General features: G+C 41.4%; 2 protein-coding genes across 3 annotated transcripts in view; one reads left to right on the forward strand and one right to left on the reverse strand.

Moving 5' to 3' along the window:
• Window positions 1-879: 879 nt before the first annotated feature.
• dcp1a (decapping mRNA 1A) lies at window positions 880-11,175 on the reverse strand. 2 transcript variants are annotated; one of them, XM_041945985.1, is made up of 9 exons: window positions 11,033-11,175; window positions 10,606-10,646; window positions 9,767-9,894; window positions 7,260-7,326; window positions 6,938-7,076; window positions 6,323-6,418; window positions 5,174-5,788; window positions 4,807-5,022; window positions 880-3,581 (listed from the first exon to the last, which is right to left on the reverse strand). In XM_041945985.1, exons 1-9 carry the CDS (start codon window positions 11,162-11,164, stop codon window positions 3,501-3,503), a joined length of 1,515 nt encoding a protein of 504 aa, XP_041801919.1. In that variant the 5' UTR covers window positions 11,165-11,175; the 3' UTR covers window positions 880-3,500. The 2 variants fall into 2 exon arrangements, with proteins under 2 accessions (XP_041801919.1, XP_041801920.1); XM_041945986.1 differs by lacking the exon at window positions 6,323-6,418.
• Window positions 11,176-13,528: 2,353 nt separating this feature from the next.
• Window positions 13,529-14,735, forward strand: part of cacna1db (calcium channel, voltage-dependent, L type, alpha 1D subunit, b) — an 81,779-nt gene continuing 80,572 nt past the window's right edge. The window contains exon 1 of the mRNA XM_041944874.1: window positions 13,529-13,556. Within this exon, the coding sequence (XP_041800808.1) occupies window positions 13,529-13,556 (28 nt within the window). The remainder of the gene's footprint in view (window positions 13,557-14,735) is intronic.

Raw genomic sequence — 14,735 nt, forward strand, 5'->3', positions numbered from 1 at the left:
TACAGCCCCGACTAATTGGTATTAAAAAAAAAAAAAAAAAAAGGTTGGCAGGCCACCCGGACAGAGTTGAGTATAATATTAACAGTTCTCTCTCTAAACAGCTAAAGCTTTCAGAGAGGAAGGAAGGGTGACGTGTAGAAGGAAGGATCACAAGTGACAGTAATCTTACCTTAATGACATTTCCCATTGAGGCTGGGCTGACCTGATTACCTGCATTACAAACCGGCTAAAACTGCAACATCCACTTGCAGGACATTCATGTTGATGGTAGATGGACTCATTAACTTCTAAGTAGTGTTATTTTGCCTTTTGGGTCTGATGCAGTGACAAAGATTGATTTTAGGAGACTAACTTCCACATCTGGCCAGCGGGGGAAAGGAGGAGGGTGATTCAAAGGGGAGATAAAAACATTCTCCGCCAATCTAGTTAATCAAGATCTCCCTGCTGAGAAGGACAGAGACATTTGTCACTTAAACCCAGAAAGACACCCAGATCACGTTATCTGATGAAATAAATCCTTGCATGGGCCTGAAACCAACTGATTACAATTTAATGTTGACAGAGTTACAACTGAAGACTGTCGACAGATTAAGTGAGCACACAGCGCCATCTGGTGGTCATACGTCGAAATTGCACCAGACTGCTGAAGAAGAAGCAACCAAACGGAGAAAAAAAGAAAACCACAGCATAGATTATTAAAGACTCTTACAAACTGTCAGAAAAAGGAGAAAATTTGGAACCTATCTTAGAAAATGATGGCATTGAGTCACAAAATCGCCCAATTTAAAACACAGAAAAAATAAAAATCACATTCCTGTTTAATTTTTGAAGCTCACTTTCACAGCTGACACAAACACAGCAGCAAACAAAAACAGACAACCCTATTTTCAAATCTTTAATATCACAAAATAGTCATAATAAACCAAATTATGCACAGTGACAACAATCTTAGAAAATTAATGTAATTTGCAATGACTTTCCCAAAATCATATCTCTGGCCAATAACATAAATTATTCCAAAGCATAAAATAATCTTAAAATCTTAAATATGTGACTGGGATTTAAAAAAGTCTACATTTCAGTCATTCCTCCTGTGTGCGTTTATTTAACCAACACATGCCAGAAATGTTGGCAAGATGACCTCTGAAATGAAAGATTTAACAGGGAGGTGAACGAATGATTTGATTTGCTTCCTGGCTGCAGACGTGTCCTTTTTCATCATGACTTTAAAATAAATTTAGGCAGTATAAAAAGGGAACGAAAAACACTGTTACAGCTGGCACTGAAAGCATGTGGGTCTGAGTTCAACCTAGCTATGCAGGACACAGAGGAAAACAAGGCTGGCACAGACTGTGAGTAAACATCAAATACATTCAAATAGCAGAGCCAAATGCAAAGTTGTGCTATCACAATCAAGACACGTATTTATGCAGAAAATCTTATCACTTCACTATTTTGTTGATAATATGATTTTCTGCATGTTCCACAAGTGACACGGAAATCTCTGCATGTCGTTTTCAAAACTTAAAGGTCTTCTTCTAACATTTATTTTCATCTGGAATGACTGGGTATGTTTGGAGAACTATGGTGCAGATGTCTGATCGGTAACATGTGAAAAAGTATCCTGACTTTCCATGAAGTGACTACTGGTGTCAAACATCACTGTACCATATGATAGAAAACCTCACAACTTACATTTTCATGCTTTTACATTATTCGTAGACTCCTTTAATGGTTATCTGTGCAGTTTGGGACAACAGGGTAAACTATTAGTAATCTGTTGTGCTTGCTAAAAAAAGAAGAAAAAAGAAACACACACTAAACCTTTTTAAAAAAAAAAAAAAAAAAAAAACATCTGAAAGCTGAATTGCTGATGCACACTACAGCATCAGCAGCCACCCAGCACTGCACTGAGGAGGAAACAGGAGTGTTTCTTTCTGCTCCCACTATGGTGTGCAGGGCTCACTGTTCTGTGCTGCAGTAGCCTTTTACTGCAAAAAGCCAAATTACCACAATTTGTTTTGCCTTCAAGTCTTTGTGACTGAAGACTTAAGTGTGAGCTGGAAAAATAAAGACAGGAATGGAGGTAGTTTATTTTTTTCATCATTAGTTTGGATTACTGGCATAAACACAATGGTTTGAAACATACTGACGCCATAAAAAGCATATCAATCATTTGTTTCCTCTATTTTCTAAGCATTTTAATATTAAAGGAATGAATGCAATCAATAATCCAAAATGAATGGCATTTTTGTGTGATTTAAATTATAGCTCAGTTGCAGTACCAGAACCCAGAGGCTGACATAAACTTAGCTCTATTGTCCCATCCTAAAATATCCCAAAATGCTGGTTTCCCTAAAGGCGTCGCGACTGTTGTCTATTGCACATTCCCCTCCAAGAACTTCAAGTACTGTGAGCTCAGCTGGTGGAGGAGAGATGAACGGCACAGGCGAGGAGAATGACAAAGAGCGAGCAAGGATCAGGAGAAATGTGGAAAAAGGAAAGGTAGCAAAGAAGCTGGTTGCGTATTCATCTGTGTGTCTTTATAAACATGTCACAGTCTCTGACAAAGCATTAAAACAGCAGCCGAGAGAAACTGATTCTTAGTTTGAGCTCAAAGCTGCAAGTGCTTCTCCAAACAATAATGGAAGTTCTTTATCTTTCTGAGCCAAGGGTTGAAAAAAAAAATCCCTTGACAATCTTCTCCTTATTTAAGAGATGCTGACAAACACAAAATGCCACAAAAACCGAAACGGCTGCTTTGTGTCTCTGTGGCGTTACCAAAACTATACGGGCCTCGTCATTACACTGAGGGAGAAGGATCAATAAGTGAATACGTGAATGGAGGAGCAGTCATTTTTAACGCCACATAGTGGGACAGTTTCTCTGCAAAAACAGTTCCGAGGTCCCCCAGCACTGTGGTCTTTTTCTCAATAGGCAGCTGGAGTGTGTTACCACTGGTTCCATACTCTCGCACTGCCAAAACTCCAACAATGTGAGATGAGGAAGAGGAGCAGAGACAGCGATTTCCATTATGTTCAAGCTGAAAAATCGTCTGTCCCAAGGTCAGAAATGAAATGATCTGAAATCACAGAAACCCCAACCTGTGGTCACCTCCTCAAGTGAATGCAATCAGCAACAGCTAGACTTTACAGGCACGTGGCCGACAGTTTTATAACATTTCTAAAGCAAGAATGAAAACTCAATGCCACACTGAGAAGTTTTGTCTCACACAGCTCGCCACAGTAGTTGTGTTTGATTTAAGAGGACAAAAAGTCGATCCCAGATAACAAGAGTAGCCGGGACAGCGTCAGTGTTCAGGTGAGGACTCAAAAAGTTCTGAGTCGGGAACAGAGGGTTAAATGGTGCAGTGCATGCTAATAATAACCCTCAGAGCAGAGAGGGGTTCTGAAGAGCTGTGGTGTACAGTGTGTCAAAAACCTGTTGTCTGCACTTCCTTTAACTCCCAATAACTGAAAGTAACAGCGGTGGTGGGTGAACTATAGCTTCATGTTGCTGAAGTCCTTGGACAGACTCTGCAGGTAAGCATCATGAATGGCACCGAGGAAGTCCGGGTCGTTCTGGAAAGGGAGGACGAAAACGAGAGAGGAGTGATTGGACTACACTTGAGAGAGAGAGTGTGTGTGTGTGTGTGTGTGTGTGTGCGTTTACACAGAGAATAAGAGAACAGGAATTCAACCTTTTCATTGGAAACAAAAACATAAAACTGTTAATATATCTTGTGGTAGAAGGTGGCACTTTTAAAATAACAGATTCACACTGAAACAGTAAAGTCACCTCTTTTCACAATCAGGGTCTCTTTTACTCTGGACTATTCACACAACACTGACACAATCAGAAAATGACCTTGTACCGATACATTGTGTATGTATTGGGCCAAATTCTTCATACATACGATTATGAGGAAAAACTTTTTTTTTCTCACTTAAATCTGGGACTATTGGGAAAGTAGCCCTAACCACGAAGCTAACTGCTGATAGAATACGAGTTGTACTGTGTTCTGGTGACCTGCCTGTTCACTTCTTCTATGCATGTGTTCCTCAAAAAGTATATATAAAAATAAAATAAAAAACAGTCAGTTGTTTTCTTTGCAACTGTTTCCTCAGCAGAAAGAAGTTTCAGTGAAAACTGTTGATTATTTAAATCAAGTTTTCAATGATGGAAGCACCACAAACGAAATTCCATCAACCTTGACCTTAATGGGACAGAGGCAGAAAGACAGATCTCTCTAAAACTCAACGTGACTGTTTTTTGATCAAAAAGTTTTAAGGAACTATGCAACCAGAGGAACAAAACTCTAGGTAAACTAAGAATTGAAAAAGTCCCTTTTAAGCATTCTTGTTTGCCTTTCCACTACAAGATTTGTGAAGGTTTTGATTTAGATTTTACAGCTAATAAACCAGCCAGTACAGTAGTTATAGTTACCACTGGGCTTGTGTTTGACCAATCAGCAACCCCATAAATGCTACCCTAAAAGTACAAGCCCTGGAGCAGGAGCTGTTTGACCACCAGGAACTATTATACAGGAACTAAATTTAGTCCGTGGTTCCTCCCATCGAAAGGCAGGTTTAGTTCCTGAACGCCTAAAAAGTTTCTTGGTCCCCTGGGAAAGTTCCTGTGGTGCAGACACCCTAAAATGAAACCAAATCTACCTATTAACTAGATTTGCTTTTTTTGAAATTTGGGTGCCCAGACCTTTAACTTTATACTAGTCTTGAGAATACAATTGTTCCAATCCACCGTGCCAACAGTATTGCTTTTATCTATTTTACACCCTTGCTGTACCTTAATGAGGTGTATCAGAGTCTCCTGTAGCTGTGTTTTGCTGCAGGGGGCTTGTGTAGGCTCTACAGCTCCTGCAGAGGTGGAGGAGGGCTCGGAGGGGGCAGGAGGGACCACTGATGCTGCTGTCTTATTGATTGACTGCTGGAAGGCGCTGGGGGAGAGAAGCACAGAAATCTCTGGCCCTGGAACAGCAAGACCTGGACTCATGGGGACAGCCTGGAATAGAAAAGGAGAGAGAAAGAGAACAAACGACATACTGGTTAGAATCGAATCTGTTGTGGTATAAGAGTATGTGTGAGAGGTGAGAGACTGGTGAGGGTGCAAACAGACCCTCAAAAACAGCTGCAAAGAAAACCGTTGAACTCACAGACGCTGGTTTGATCAGGTTTGGCGGCTGAGAGAAAACATCCATCTCCTTGCCATGCTGGAGGATGGGTTTCCCCATGGGCTCTTGGAAGCTGTGGGGTGGGAATAGCGTGCTTGGCAGGAAGTTGGGTGCGAGGATGGGTTTGTGGATTTCCGAACTCACAGATGGCACTGCTGGTTTGAGCGTGCTGAGTATCTCCTGTCCCAAATAGGCCGTAGGGGCCGCTGACGGTGCTACAGGACCAGGGGGAGCAGCACGAGGCTCTGAGGCAGCTGGAGGCATCATGAGAGGGGAGACCGAGCACAGAGGTTGGGGGTCTGACCTGGGGGCCACTGCCTGGAAAACAGGGCTGGGGTGCAGTGTGTATTGAGCTGGGAGCAGGCCAGGGGCTTGGTGCCGCTGGTTTGATCCAGGGTCTTGCACTGCCAGATGGGGAGGGAGGAGGTTTTGGTGGGCTGGAGTGGGAAAAGGCTGGTTCTGGAGGTACGCAGTGGAGGGGTCAGTGGAAACAGTGGGGGTGTTCTGTGTGGGCATGGTGGGTAGAGAAGGGTCTTTAGGGAGCGATGAGCCAAAGAGTTCCTCAACTGTGATCTGCTTCACTATTGTATGGGAGCTCTGGTGGGAAAAAAGAAAGAATCTGTGAGCTGTGTGGAACTCAGGCACATACAAAGCAGTGCTGAAACACTTCTTAAACGTGACAATTTATAGCTTCTCTCTTTTATATTACTGTAAATACAATACCATTTAGTTGGTTGGTATTAAACCAGCAATATAACGGTGCAACTTGTGATGGGTGGTGTTCACCTTTTTCATTTTATATATGAAACAATTACTTATTAAATTAAAAAAAAAATGTATAAGGCAGCCCCTCGCCACACATTAACCCTGGAGGAAAAATAACTTGTGACTTGGTTTGGATGAGTGTCTCTGGCTGTCTGTTTGCAGCATGACCAACATTATCAGCAGCTTCCTGCTGCCAAATGCTCAATCATACATGGGGGGACAGTGACAGCTCAGACAAAAACATGCACCTTCGCTTTGTCCTCCTCCACAGTCTTGATACGTAGGAGTTAACAGGATGGCAACGCTCTCAAAATATAATGAACAGATAAATAAATAAAGCATGTTTGTATAATGTAGCATTTGTACCTTTTCAGGTTGTGGTGTGCTGTGTGCATGCTCTGTGGGATTGATCACTGCTTTCATATTAAGCTCTGCAGACACATCTGTTTCACCTGTCTGAGCCTGCATCACACAAACAAACACACAGAAATTAAATGGTATTTTCAATTTTTTAAAAAGAGGATAGATATATAGGCTAAAAGCAGAGCTTAAAGAATTGGAATAAGCATAAATTCAGACTTCATCTCTAGATGTTTAAACAGACGCCCCCACACTTGAAATAATCCAGGATTTAGTACCACTGTAATCTCAGACATGCATGTGTGTGACTCACGACCTGCTGAGTCAGATCTGTGTAAGTGTTTTAGTCTGTGTTTTTGAGGTATGATGGAACAAAATCCACAATATATTTCTCAGATGGTGTTTGAGTTTGCTGGAGCCACAAATGCTATATTTTTACTGAGGCCATGTACAGTCTGTGATCTAAGGTCATGTTTTTGTACGTATAACTTGCAATGAAAATTAATTGTCTTGTTTAGATAAGAAGTACCTAAATCCAGTATTACAAATACATAACAAGTAAAGCATATTTGCTTATTTAAGAACCGAAGTAACATGTTATGTTTGGATCTGCCTCCTCACTCTTTGGTATTCCTCCTTGGCTTTGCTGAGGAGTTCCAGGATGTCGATGGGCCGCGGTTCTGCGACACCATTGGTCCTCCGTGGCTCTGCCCTCTCTGGTGACTCTCTCTGGGCATGGTCTGCTTCTTGTTTCACAATCCTGGGAGAGATGCAAAACATGAGCCCACATACCTAACTTATTTAAATTCAGATACTCCTTGTGATGAAAGCAGAACTGCTTCCTAAGATAACACCGAATGAATGAAAAACCACAGAAGAGCCAACAGTGACGCACTGTCCTTTCTCATTCAAACAGACACAGTATATACATGTGTGTATTTACTTGACCATCAGCTGAGCGATGCGTTGACAGTCCTTCTTGTCATAGAACCAAATACTGTAGATACCCACTGCAAGGAAAACACAAATATTGTCACTGTGTAGCTGAAGCAGCATTACATTAGATAAACAAACAAAATAACTAATTGTAATATTTTACAATTTGTTCGGAATCACTTATTTAGTCTACAGACTAGAATTTGTAAAACAATAACACAATACGGTCATATCATCACAATACAATTGACTGACAGTCAGTACATGATAATTGTTATTGCCCAGGCCTATTGTATATAACATTTATCATTATCATTAGTATCAGTGCACAATATCAACTGAACAGTCTATCCAGGTGCTGTATAAAGCAGTGAGATCTAATGGCTGCAGTATTAAAAACAATCAATACTTTACTAATTCAACCGAGTGCCAAAAGCACAGTGCAAAAACCACAAATCACTGCAACTATAATGCAGAGCATCTGTGAAAGGAGAAAGTTTTCTATCTTTTCTTGCTAGTCAGGTGGCTCTTTAACAGGTAATGGTGAAACGTCAATAGCTACATTTAAGTAAGAGACGTTTTTTTGCTCAAAAGAACAGGTTAATGGGCCCGTTAAACCAACAACTAACACCACATTCACCATCATTCAAAGGAAACTGAATACTTGTTGCACAGCAAAATGTTAAATAAAAACAATGTCAGCAGGTTTTGCTGAAACAACAGCGAGTACATTTAACATTGCTTGGGTGTCATTTGTGTGTGATGAAAAACGAGCTATTCAAGGGTCCTCAGGAGGCTGAGGTAACCTAGCAACCTCAGTGTTTGCCTCCCTGCAGCATCTCCTGCTACCACAGGGAATTAGAGAGGTGTAAACAGGTGTGTGTGTGTGAGTGTGTGTCTGTCTAAGTACACTGGTCTCTCTAAACAGCACTCTGTAAGTTTTAGTTCACTCATCAGCCTCAGGCAGTGAGTTCACAGTTCTTAAACAGGCTTGGACTAAGACGCAAATAACCATAACTTATCAACATCTCTCTGAAGAACCCATCCCGCCTGTGCTGGACTCTTGGATCTTAAAATCAAACTTCTGTCTTTCTCGCGCTCAGCCTTCATCGTTCCTTCTTTATTCATGGCAGCAGGAGGAATCTCGAAGATACTTCTCTCTCTCTAGAGATCAGAAACCTGGAATCTATACCAGAACGACCACACCTTCACAGGAGCTCAATCACAAATAAAAACAGACAATACAGAACTGAGCGCTACCAAAAGGTCCTCGGCCCGTCAGCATTGCTGAAAAGCACAAATGGAATAAGAGAACTACAAAAGAAGTCAAAACCAATGACTGCATTATAAAGCAGGACAGGACACCATCAGAGAAAATTTACTCCTACCAGTCCTCCAGAGGGAACTATCAGCAGTTCGAGTGTCTCCAACAAAACCTGAGGAATATTGTCAACCAGCGTTTTACAACTACACCCAGTTTTATCTGTCTGCAACTCTACCCACTCTGAGGAATTAAAATGCTAAAAGCAGCACTTGGACTCAAGTGAAGCTACCAGAGAAGCTGCTCTGGCCTAATACTAGAAAGAAATTACATCATGTCTTCCATACCAGGCAGGCTGATGGGAAAACCATGTCCAAAAGGGGAGCAGTCTACGTTGACGCTGACGCTGGCCATGCTATTTTTTCTCATAAGCAAACAAATGGGAAAACAGTCAAATTCCTTGTTCATAGCCTTGATGAAACTCCTGTTCAGACTTCTAATTGATTACCTCGGTGGCAGCGCTGTCAGTTACTTCCTGCAGATCTGATGAATTTCATCACCCCTTCGTTTTCTCCTTTCTTCATGTTGAACTCTTTTCATAAGGCTACAGGAGACTGACTGCAGCACGGCACCTCTCTGTATAAAGCCATCAGCAAACGCACGACTAGTGTAATAAAATATATACAAAGAAGAAGCCAGATTCATACTCAAACACATTTTGGCAATTTTCCCAATGCAGAGTGATATCAGCTGTGGCCAAACCAAGTTGAAACTGCTGCCATCTGCTAGATCATGAGTGGCAAAAGCTCATCAGAAGAAGTTTTCTTGCTAACGGAGATTCCAAGACGGCAAAATGACTTCAAGCAAAAGGGTAACGAGATGTTCCGGAGAACGTTGGCATTATTCGGCATTTTCAGAGGTACATTATGTTCTGCTCCATTTCACGTATGTGTGTGCGATAGTGAATGTCACCTCAACCTGTCACAGTTGTCAGCTTGCTAGTACGTACAGTACATCCATTTCTTAGACAGAATCTTCTGTGATACAGCTGTGTTTCATGCTAGAAAGAGTCCCCTAGTATATTAGATATGTGGTCCTTCTCAAGAAACAGTGGAGTGCTCAAAATACTGGTCCCTGAACACTAAACAATAATCTCTAATTACACCTAATTTCAGTCCATACTGACACAGGATTATGTCTGTACTGTGTATGATACCTACAGTTTTAAAACTTCTATTCAACAAAATACTCACAGTTGCCGTTCCTGTAGAGCAGGAAGGGATCCTGCAGCTGGAACTCCAGGTCTTTGTTGATCGGCTCCACCAGGTTCTCTGTGCTCAGTCGGTTCATGATGGTGAAGCCATGGCGAGGCGAGGCAGACCTTAAGATAAACAAAGATTACAACGACTGCAAAACAATACCATGGCAATGCGAAACATAACCGTCACCACCCTGATCACACTGTTTGGTCAAAGCTTTAAAATCTTACTTGACTGACTTGATGTTTTTTCCTGACCAAACACGAGCAAATGCTTTTTACTTACATTACTGTGAACTAAATTAACTAAACTAAATTAATATACTGAAAAGATAAGTATTTTTTATGGATGATGACTTTCGGATCCCTCTATAAAGTACAGTAACAAAGGATTGCCACTGATATTGATAATATTTTCTTTATTGATTAACCAATGAATTGGTGCTATAGTTAACTGATATGTTATTTAAATCTTTCAAAAACAATGACATTTAATTATATCATGTCTGTGTAATAACAACATAAATAACTGATTAATCATCAAAATTTTAATTACTTGTGTCTTTCACAGTTTATGGTTTTCTTTCAATATCGATACTATGGACATATTAGGTCACATGAAGTCTAGTAACAACGTGCACAAGGCCGTAATAAAAAACAAAACAGGACGAAGTAAGACATGTCTTTAATCGAGCCGCTGTTAATGTTTGTATACACAGGCTGCGGCCTACACACGTGCGCAGAATACGTCAAATGGCTGCGCAAACAAACTGTCCAAGTAAACAACCTTCACGGTCGTCGTGCTTAATGAGTGAAAGCTGTTCATGTACTTACCTCGCATAAACAAACAGGGTGCCCTCGATTTCGGTCTTCTCCTGAAATGACAAGTGACGCTGTGTGTCAAAAACAACGACAAAAAACAAAAGCCAGTCTAAAACGTGGTGTTTTATTTTTTTCTTTTACCTGGAGAAAAATATGGACGCTGACTGTTAGCGTCACAACACAACTTGCCGTTGTATTAGCTCAGGTAAGAAAACGCTAACCAATTATGGAAAAGGGAATACAAACACTGACAGAATGACACTGGTGTTAAAACCACTATGTCTATGCATATATCTGGATATGTTGGTTTACTAAATACTGACACAATTCTTGTTTTTTAATGTTCCATCGAAGAGTTAGCATTAGCATGCTAAGTGAATACTTAGCATACTTTTGATGGCTATGCACGAAACTATTACGGGCGTTTTGACAAACTTACCCATTCATTCGCTTTGGAGTTGAAGTTGTAAAGAGCCACCTGGCCGGTAACATCGAGCAGTTTGTTTATGTACGGGTCTTGTCTCTGTAGAGCTGCTAAGCTCATCATATGTCCAGCATTTACGGTCTCCATCTTGGATGTGATTGTTGCTCCCGCACGGACGGATTACTGCGCACACTTACTTCCGCTGTCCCCGAAAACCGCTGCCCTCAAAAAGTTTCCGAGAGATTTATGTGTTCCACAGAGATTAGTCTGAAGCGTTCACAATTTGTTAGAGTACCGCTTAAAAACGAAATGTTTGTAGGAAATTATGGTCAGCAGAATGAGCTTAGCCTTAGCCGGTGTGCTTTCTAAATTCAAACTGGTTATATTACAAATAAACAAATAAACAGGAAACAAATAAGTGAAGTTAAAGATTCAAAAACTTCACGTGATGACAAAAATAGTCTTCGTTTTAAAGTGCAAAGATATTAACAATGGACAATAATTTGGCAAAATAATTCTCAATTTTCTCACTGCTGCCTTTTAAATTAAAGGGCTGGATAAATTGGTTTTACAAATGCTGAATAAATTAAATGTATTTAATCTAATTTAATTTAGTTTGATCAATAATAACCAGCTGCTCAACTCGGGAGTTCTTATACTTATACAATATATTTTAACTAACACCGAAGAGAAAATCGCATTAATCAAGGAGACTACCAAAGCTACTAAATGGTTGTGATGAATATTAGGCACATTTAACGTTCACAGTAATAAAATAAAAGACTGATATCATTCTAATAATTAAAGATCATATATCTGCAGAAACGATGTTAACAGTATCTTCCACAGGGCTGCGCTGCAGTACTTATTTGAGTCCAACCTGACATGTGGTCCAAAATCTGTGAACCTTTGTGCACTACAGACCACAAGTGAAGAGCTATTAACATACAGTCATGTCTTTAGTTTAGCTTTCACTCACTGTGGACCAGTTGTTTTAGCAGTTTTACTAAATCCACACGATTTCTGCTCTTATGCTAAATCCTGACTTTTTTACTTTTACGCAGCCAAACTAAAATGACGCGCTGGTGACAAAACATATGAGAACAATTCAGAAACAGTCTGGCCTGGAATGGCCCCAGTGTTTTATATCTATTGCTATTATTTGGGTAGAACATTTTAAAACAATAAAAACGTTGAAAAACAAACATTTGTCTGAATCGTTATTTGGTCCATTGGGCTGCAGCTGCCTGCATGCCTCACCTGCCTCTGCTGAGGGAACATTGGGGCAGGGATTATAATCGGAGGATTACACGGTACCGTGAAACTGTTATCCTCCATAGAGGCTCAGGTAATCCAATCACTGGTAACCTTCCAGCACAGCTCCGACAACTCATTTCCTCTCGAATCGCGGCGGAGTGAGGGCAGAAAACGGCGCTATGAGGCCCCAGAGAAGAGGGAGGTGACAGAATGCCGTTCATTATAAGGGGAAGACCCCTGAGGGGTAAGTCAAAGGACCTGGAATAGAGTTACTCTTTATGGGTTTAACCGGATAGATAGGATGAGGCCACGCTGTTTATCCTCCGATCCAGAAATGATCCTGAGAGGGGAAAGTCGGAGTAACCTACAGAGACTGCCACTTTCCACTGATCTGAATGGGTTTCTAATGAAATTCTAATGATGCGACTGCATTTAAAGCATTGACCTGAAACATGGGCAGATGTATAGATCAGGCAGATTCAATACATGTTGCTGGCCTGCGTGTGGCCGAATGCTGTGTTTAGTTTTGAGAATGATTTTTAGTCCTAATTTAAATCAGACACTTAGAAGACAGCACGTTCAAAGGCCAAAGCTTTGAGAGATGAGGCCTTAAACTTGTGGGCGTATCTCTGTGTCACTGTGTCACATGCTGCTTCATATATGCGAACGCTGTTAATGCACTTTATGCAGAATCAGACTGACTTCTCGTTGGCTTTTCTGTCTGTTTGTTGTCCCCAATTTGAGAAAGGCGGATTTCTTTTCTCCATTCACAAAAAACTTCCAATTCATTCGTGCTTGTTATTTGAATGTTTTCAAAGCATAAATCATTCGGCTTTTGTCTGTCTGAGAACATTTGGCGTCCCCGCCGGACTTCATTTTGAGGATAAGATGTTTTAAGATGTTCTTTTGACGTTTAATGGGCAGCAACAGGTGTATATCCAGTCTGAATGTGGTCCCAGTAGCCTGTGCGGTAGCCTCCAACTTGTATCTGACCATCCGCAGCCACAGAGGGAATAATTGACAGCAGTGGATTGACTGCTGCTGTCAGCGCGTCCCCTCGGATCCGCCGTGAATCTGCAGCCAGGCACCCGGATGTGGCGAAAATGTTAGGCGCTCCTCTCCGGGTTTGCGCTGGGAAAACATTTTATAATTCAGGTTAACGGCTCGGCTCGGGCTCGCGCGTCGACACCTGGACTGTTTCTTTTCCAACGATGAGTTGGATTTAAAACGGATCTCTTCAATGTGGATTCGAGGATGCAAGAAGCAGATGAACAGTCTGAAGGTAAAAAAGCCGTGCGTGGAGCGCAGGAGGAGAGTTGGAGCGCTGCGAGGAGAGGGGGCGAGAGCGCCCGCTCGGTTCATTCTCTGGATGTCTGTTTATTCTGTGCGATTATGTGCTCGGAGCCGTGTCTGCTGCTAGGATTTAGTCCAACTTGTTTTAGTCCACAGATTGAATGTTAACATTATAAGCGCTTGTTCTCGGCTGCGTGACTGTCATGACAGCAGTCATCAAATCCACTGGGAAACAAGTTGTTCTCCGAAAAATGGTTGACTGTGTTTGGTGTAACGTTGTGGTCAAGTGGTCGTTTTGGACCCATGTGACAGCCTGTGGTGGATGCGTTGGATTTGTGTGCCATCCACAATGAGCTCAACTCCACAAACAACTTTTAAAGTAAATCCTGTTAGGTTTGTTTTATCAGTTCTTAGAAGCAGTCCAAACAAACACTACTCTGTTTTAAAAAGCCACCACAGGTCAAAGTAAAGTCGAGAACAATTGTTATCCAGCAACCTGTGCCAGATGTTCGTCCAGCAGAACCGCTGGAGATAATTCCGGTTACATCCCAAGACAGGTTGTGATGGTGATTAAATGACAGACTGCACTTGTTATTCTGAGGGTTGGCTGTGAGATTAATATCCTCCTCTTTGTGACTTTGTGTTGAAATATCTTTGCTAAGAATTCTTGAATTCAGGCAACAAGTGAAAACCAGGAATCTGACAAGGAATTTGGTGCTAACTTCTCTGCACTGGCCGTCTATTTATCCATTGTTCATTCACCTTTCTCTCTGTGAGTCTTTCTCACTCTGTCCGAAGAGCTCTGATGCATTTAAGACACATTTCTGATGAATGATCAGTGTTTTTGATTTCATCATCTCCGCTCTGTTTCAGTTGGATGACATGTAAGGCTGGTTTAGGCGAAGGCAGTCCCTGATGTGACTGCTATAGAGCTGCAGTGAACCAAAGTGACTATTTCAAGGGCACTGTCTTTTTCACTTGTGGTTTGCATTGATTTTAATGACTCTCTCTGTCTCTCTCATTCATGCAAGCTGTCCTGCTCTCTCTCTCTCTCTCTCTCTCTCTCTCTCTCTCTCTCTCTATCACCAGTCTTCTTCTTCTTTCCTGCTTATTTCTTCATCTAAGTTCAGCTCTAATCTTCCTTTGTCCTGGTGGACAGGTGTGAATA

This window comes from Chelmon rostratus, chromosome 10, assembly GCF_017976325.1.
Source record: "Chelmon rostratus isolate fCheRos1 chromosome 10, fCheRos1.pri, whole genome shotgun sequence".
Taxonomy (NCBI): domain Eukaryota; kingdom Metazoa; phylum Chordata; class Actinopteri; order Chaetodontiformes; family Chaetodontidae; genus Chelmon; species Chelmon rostratus.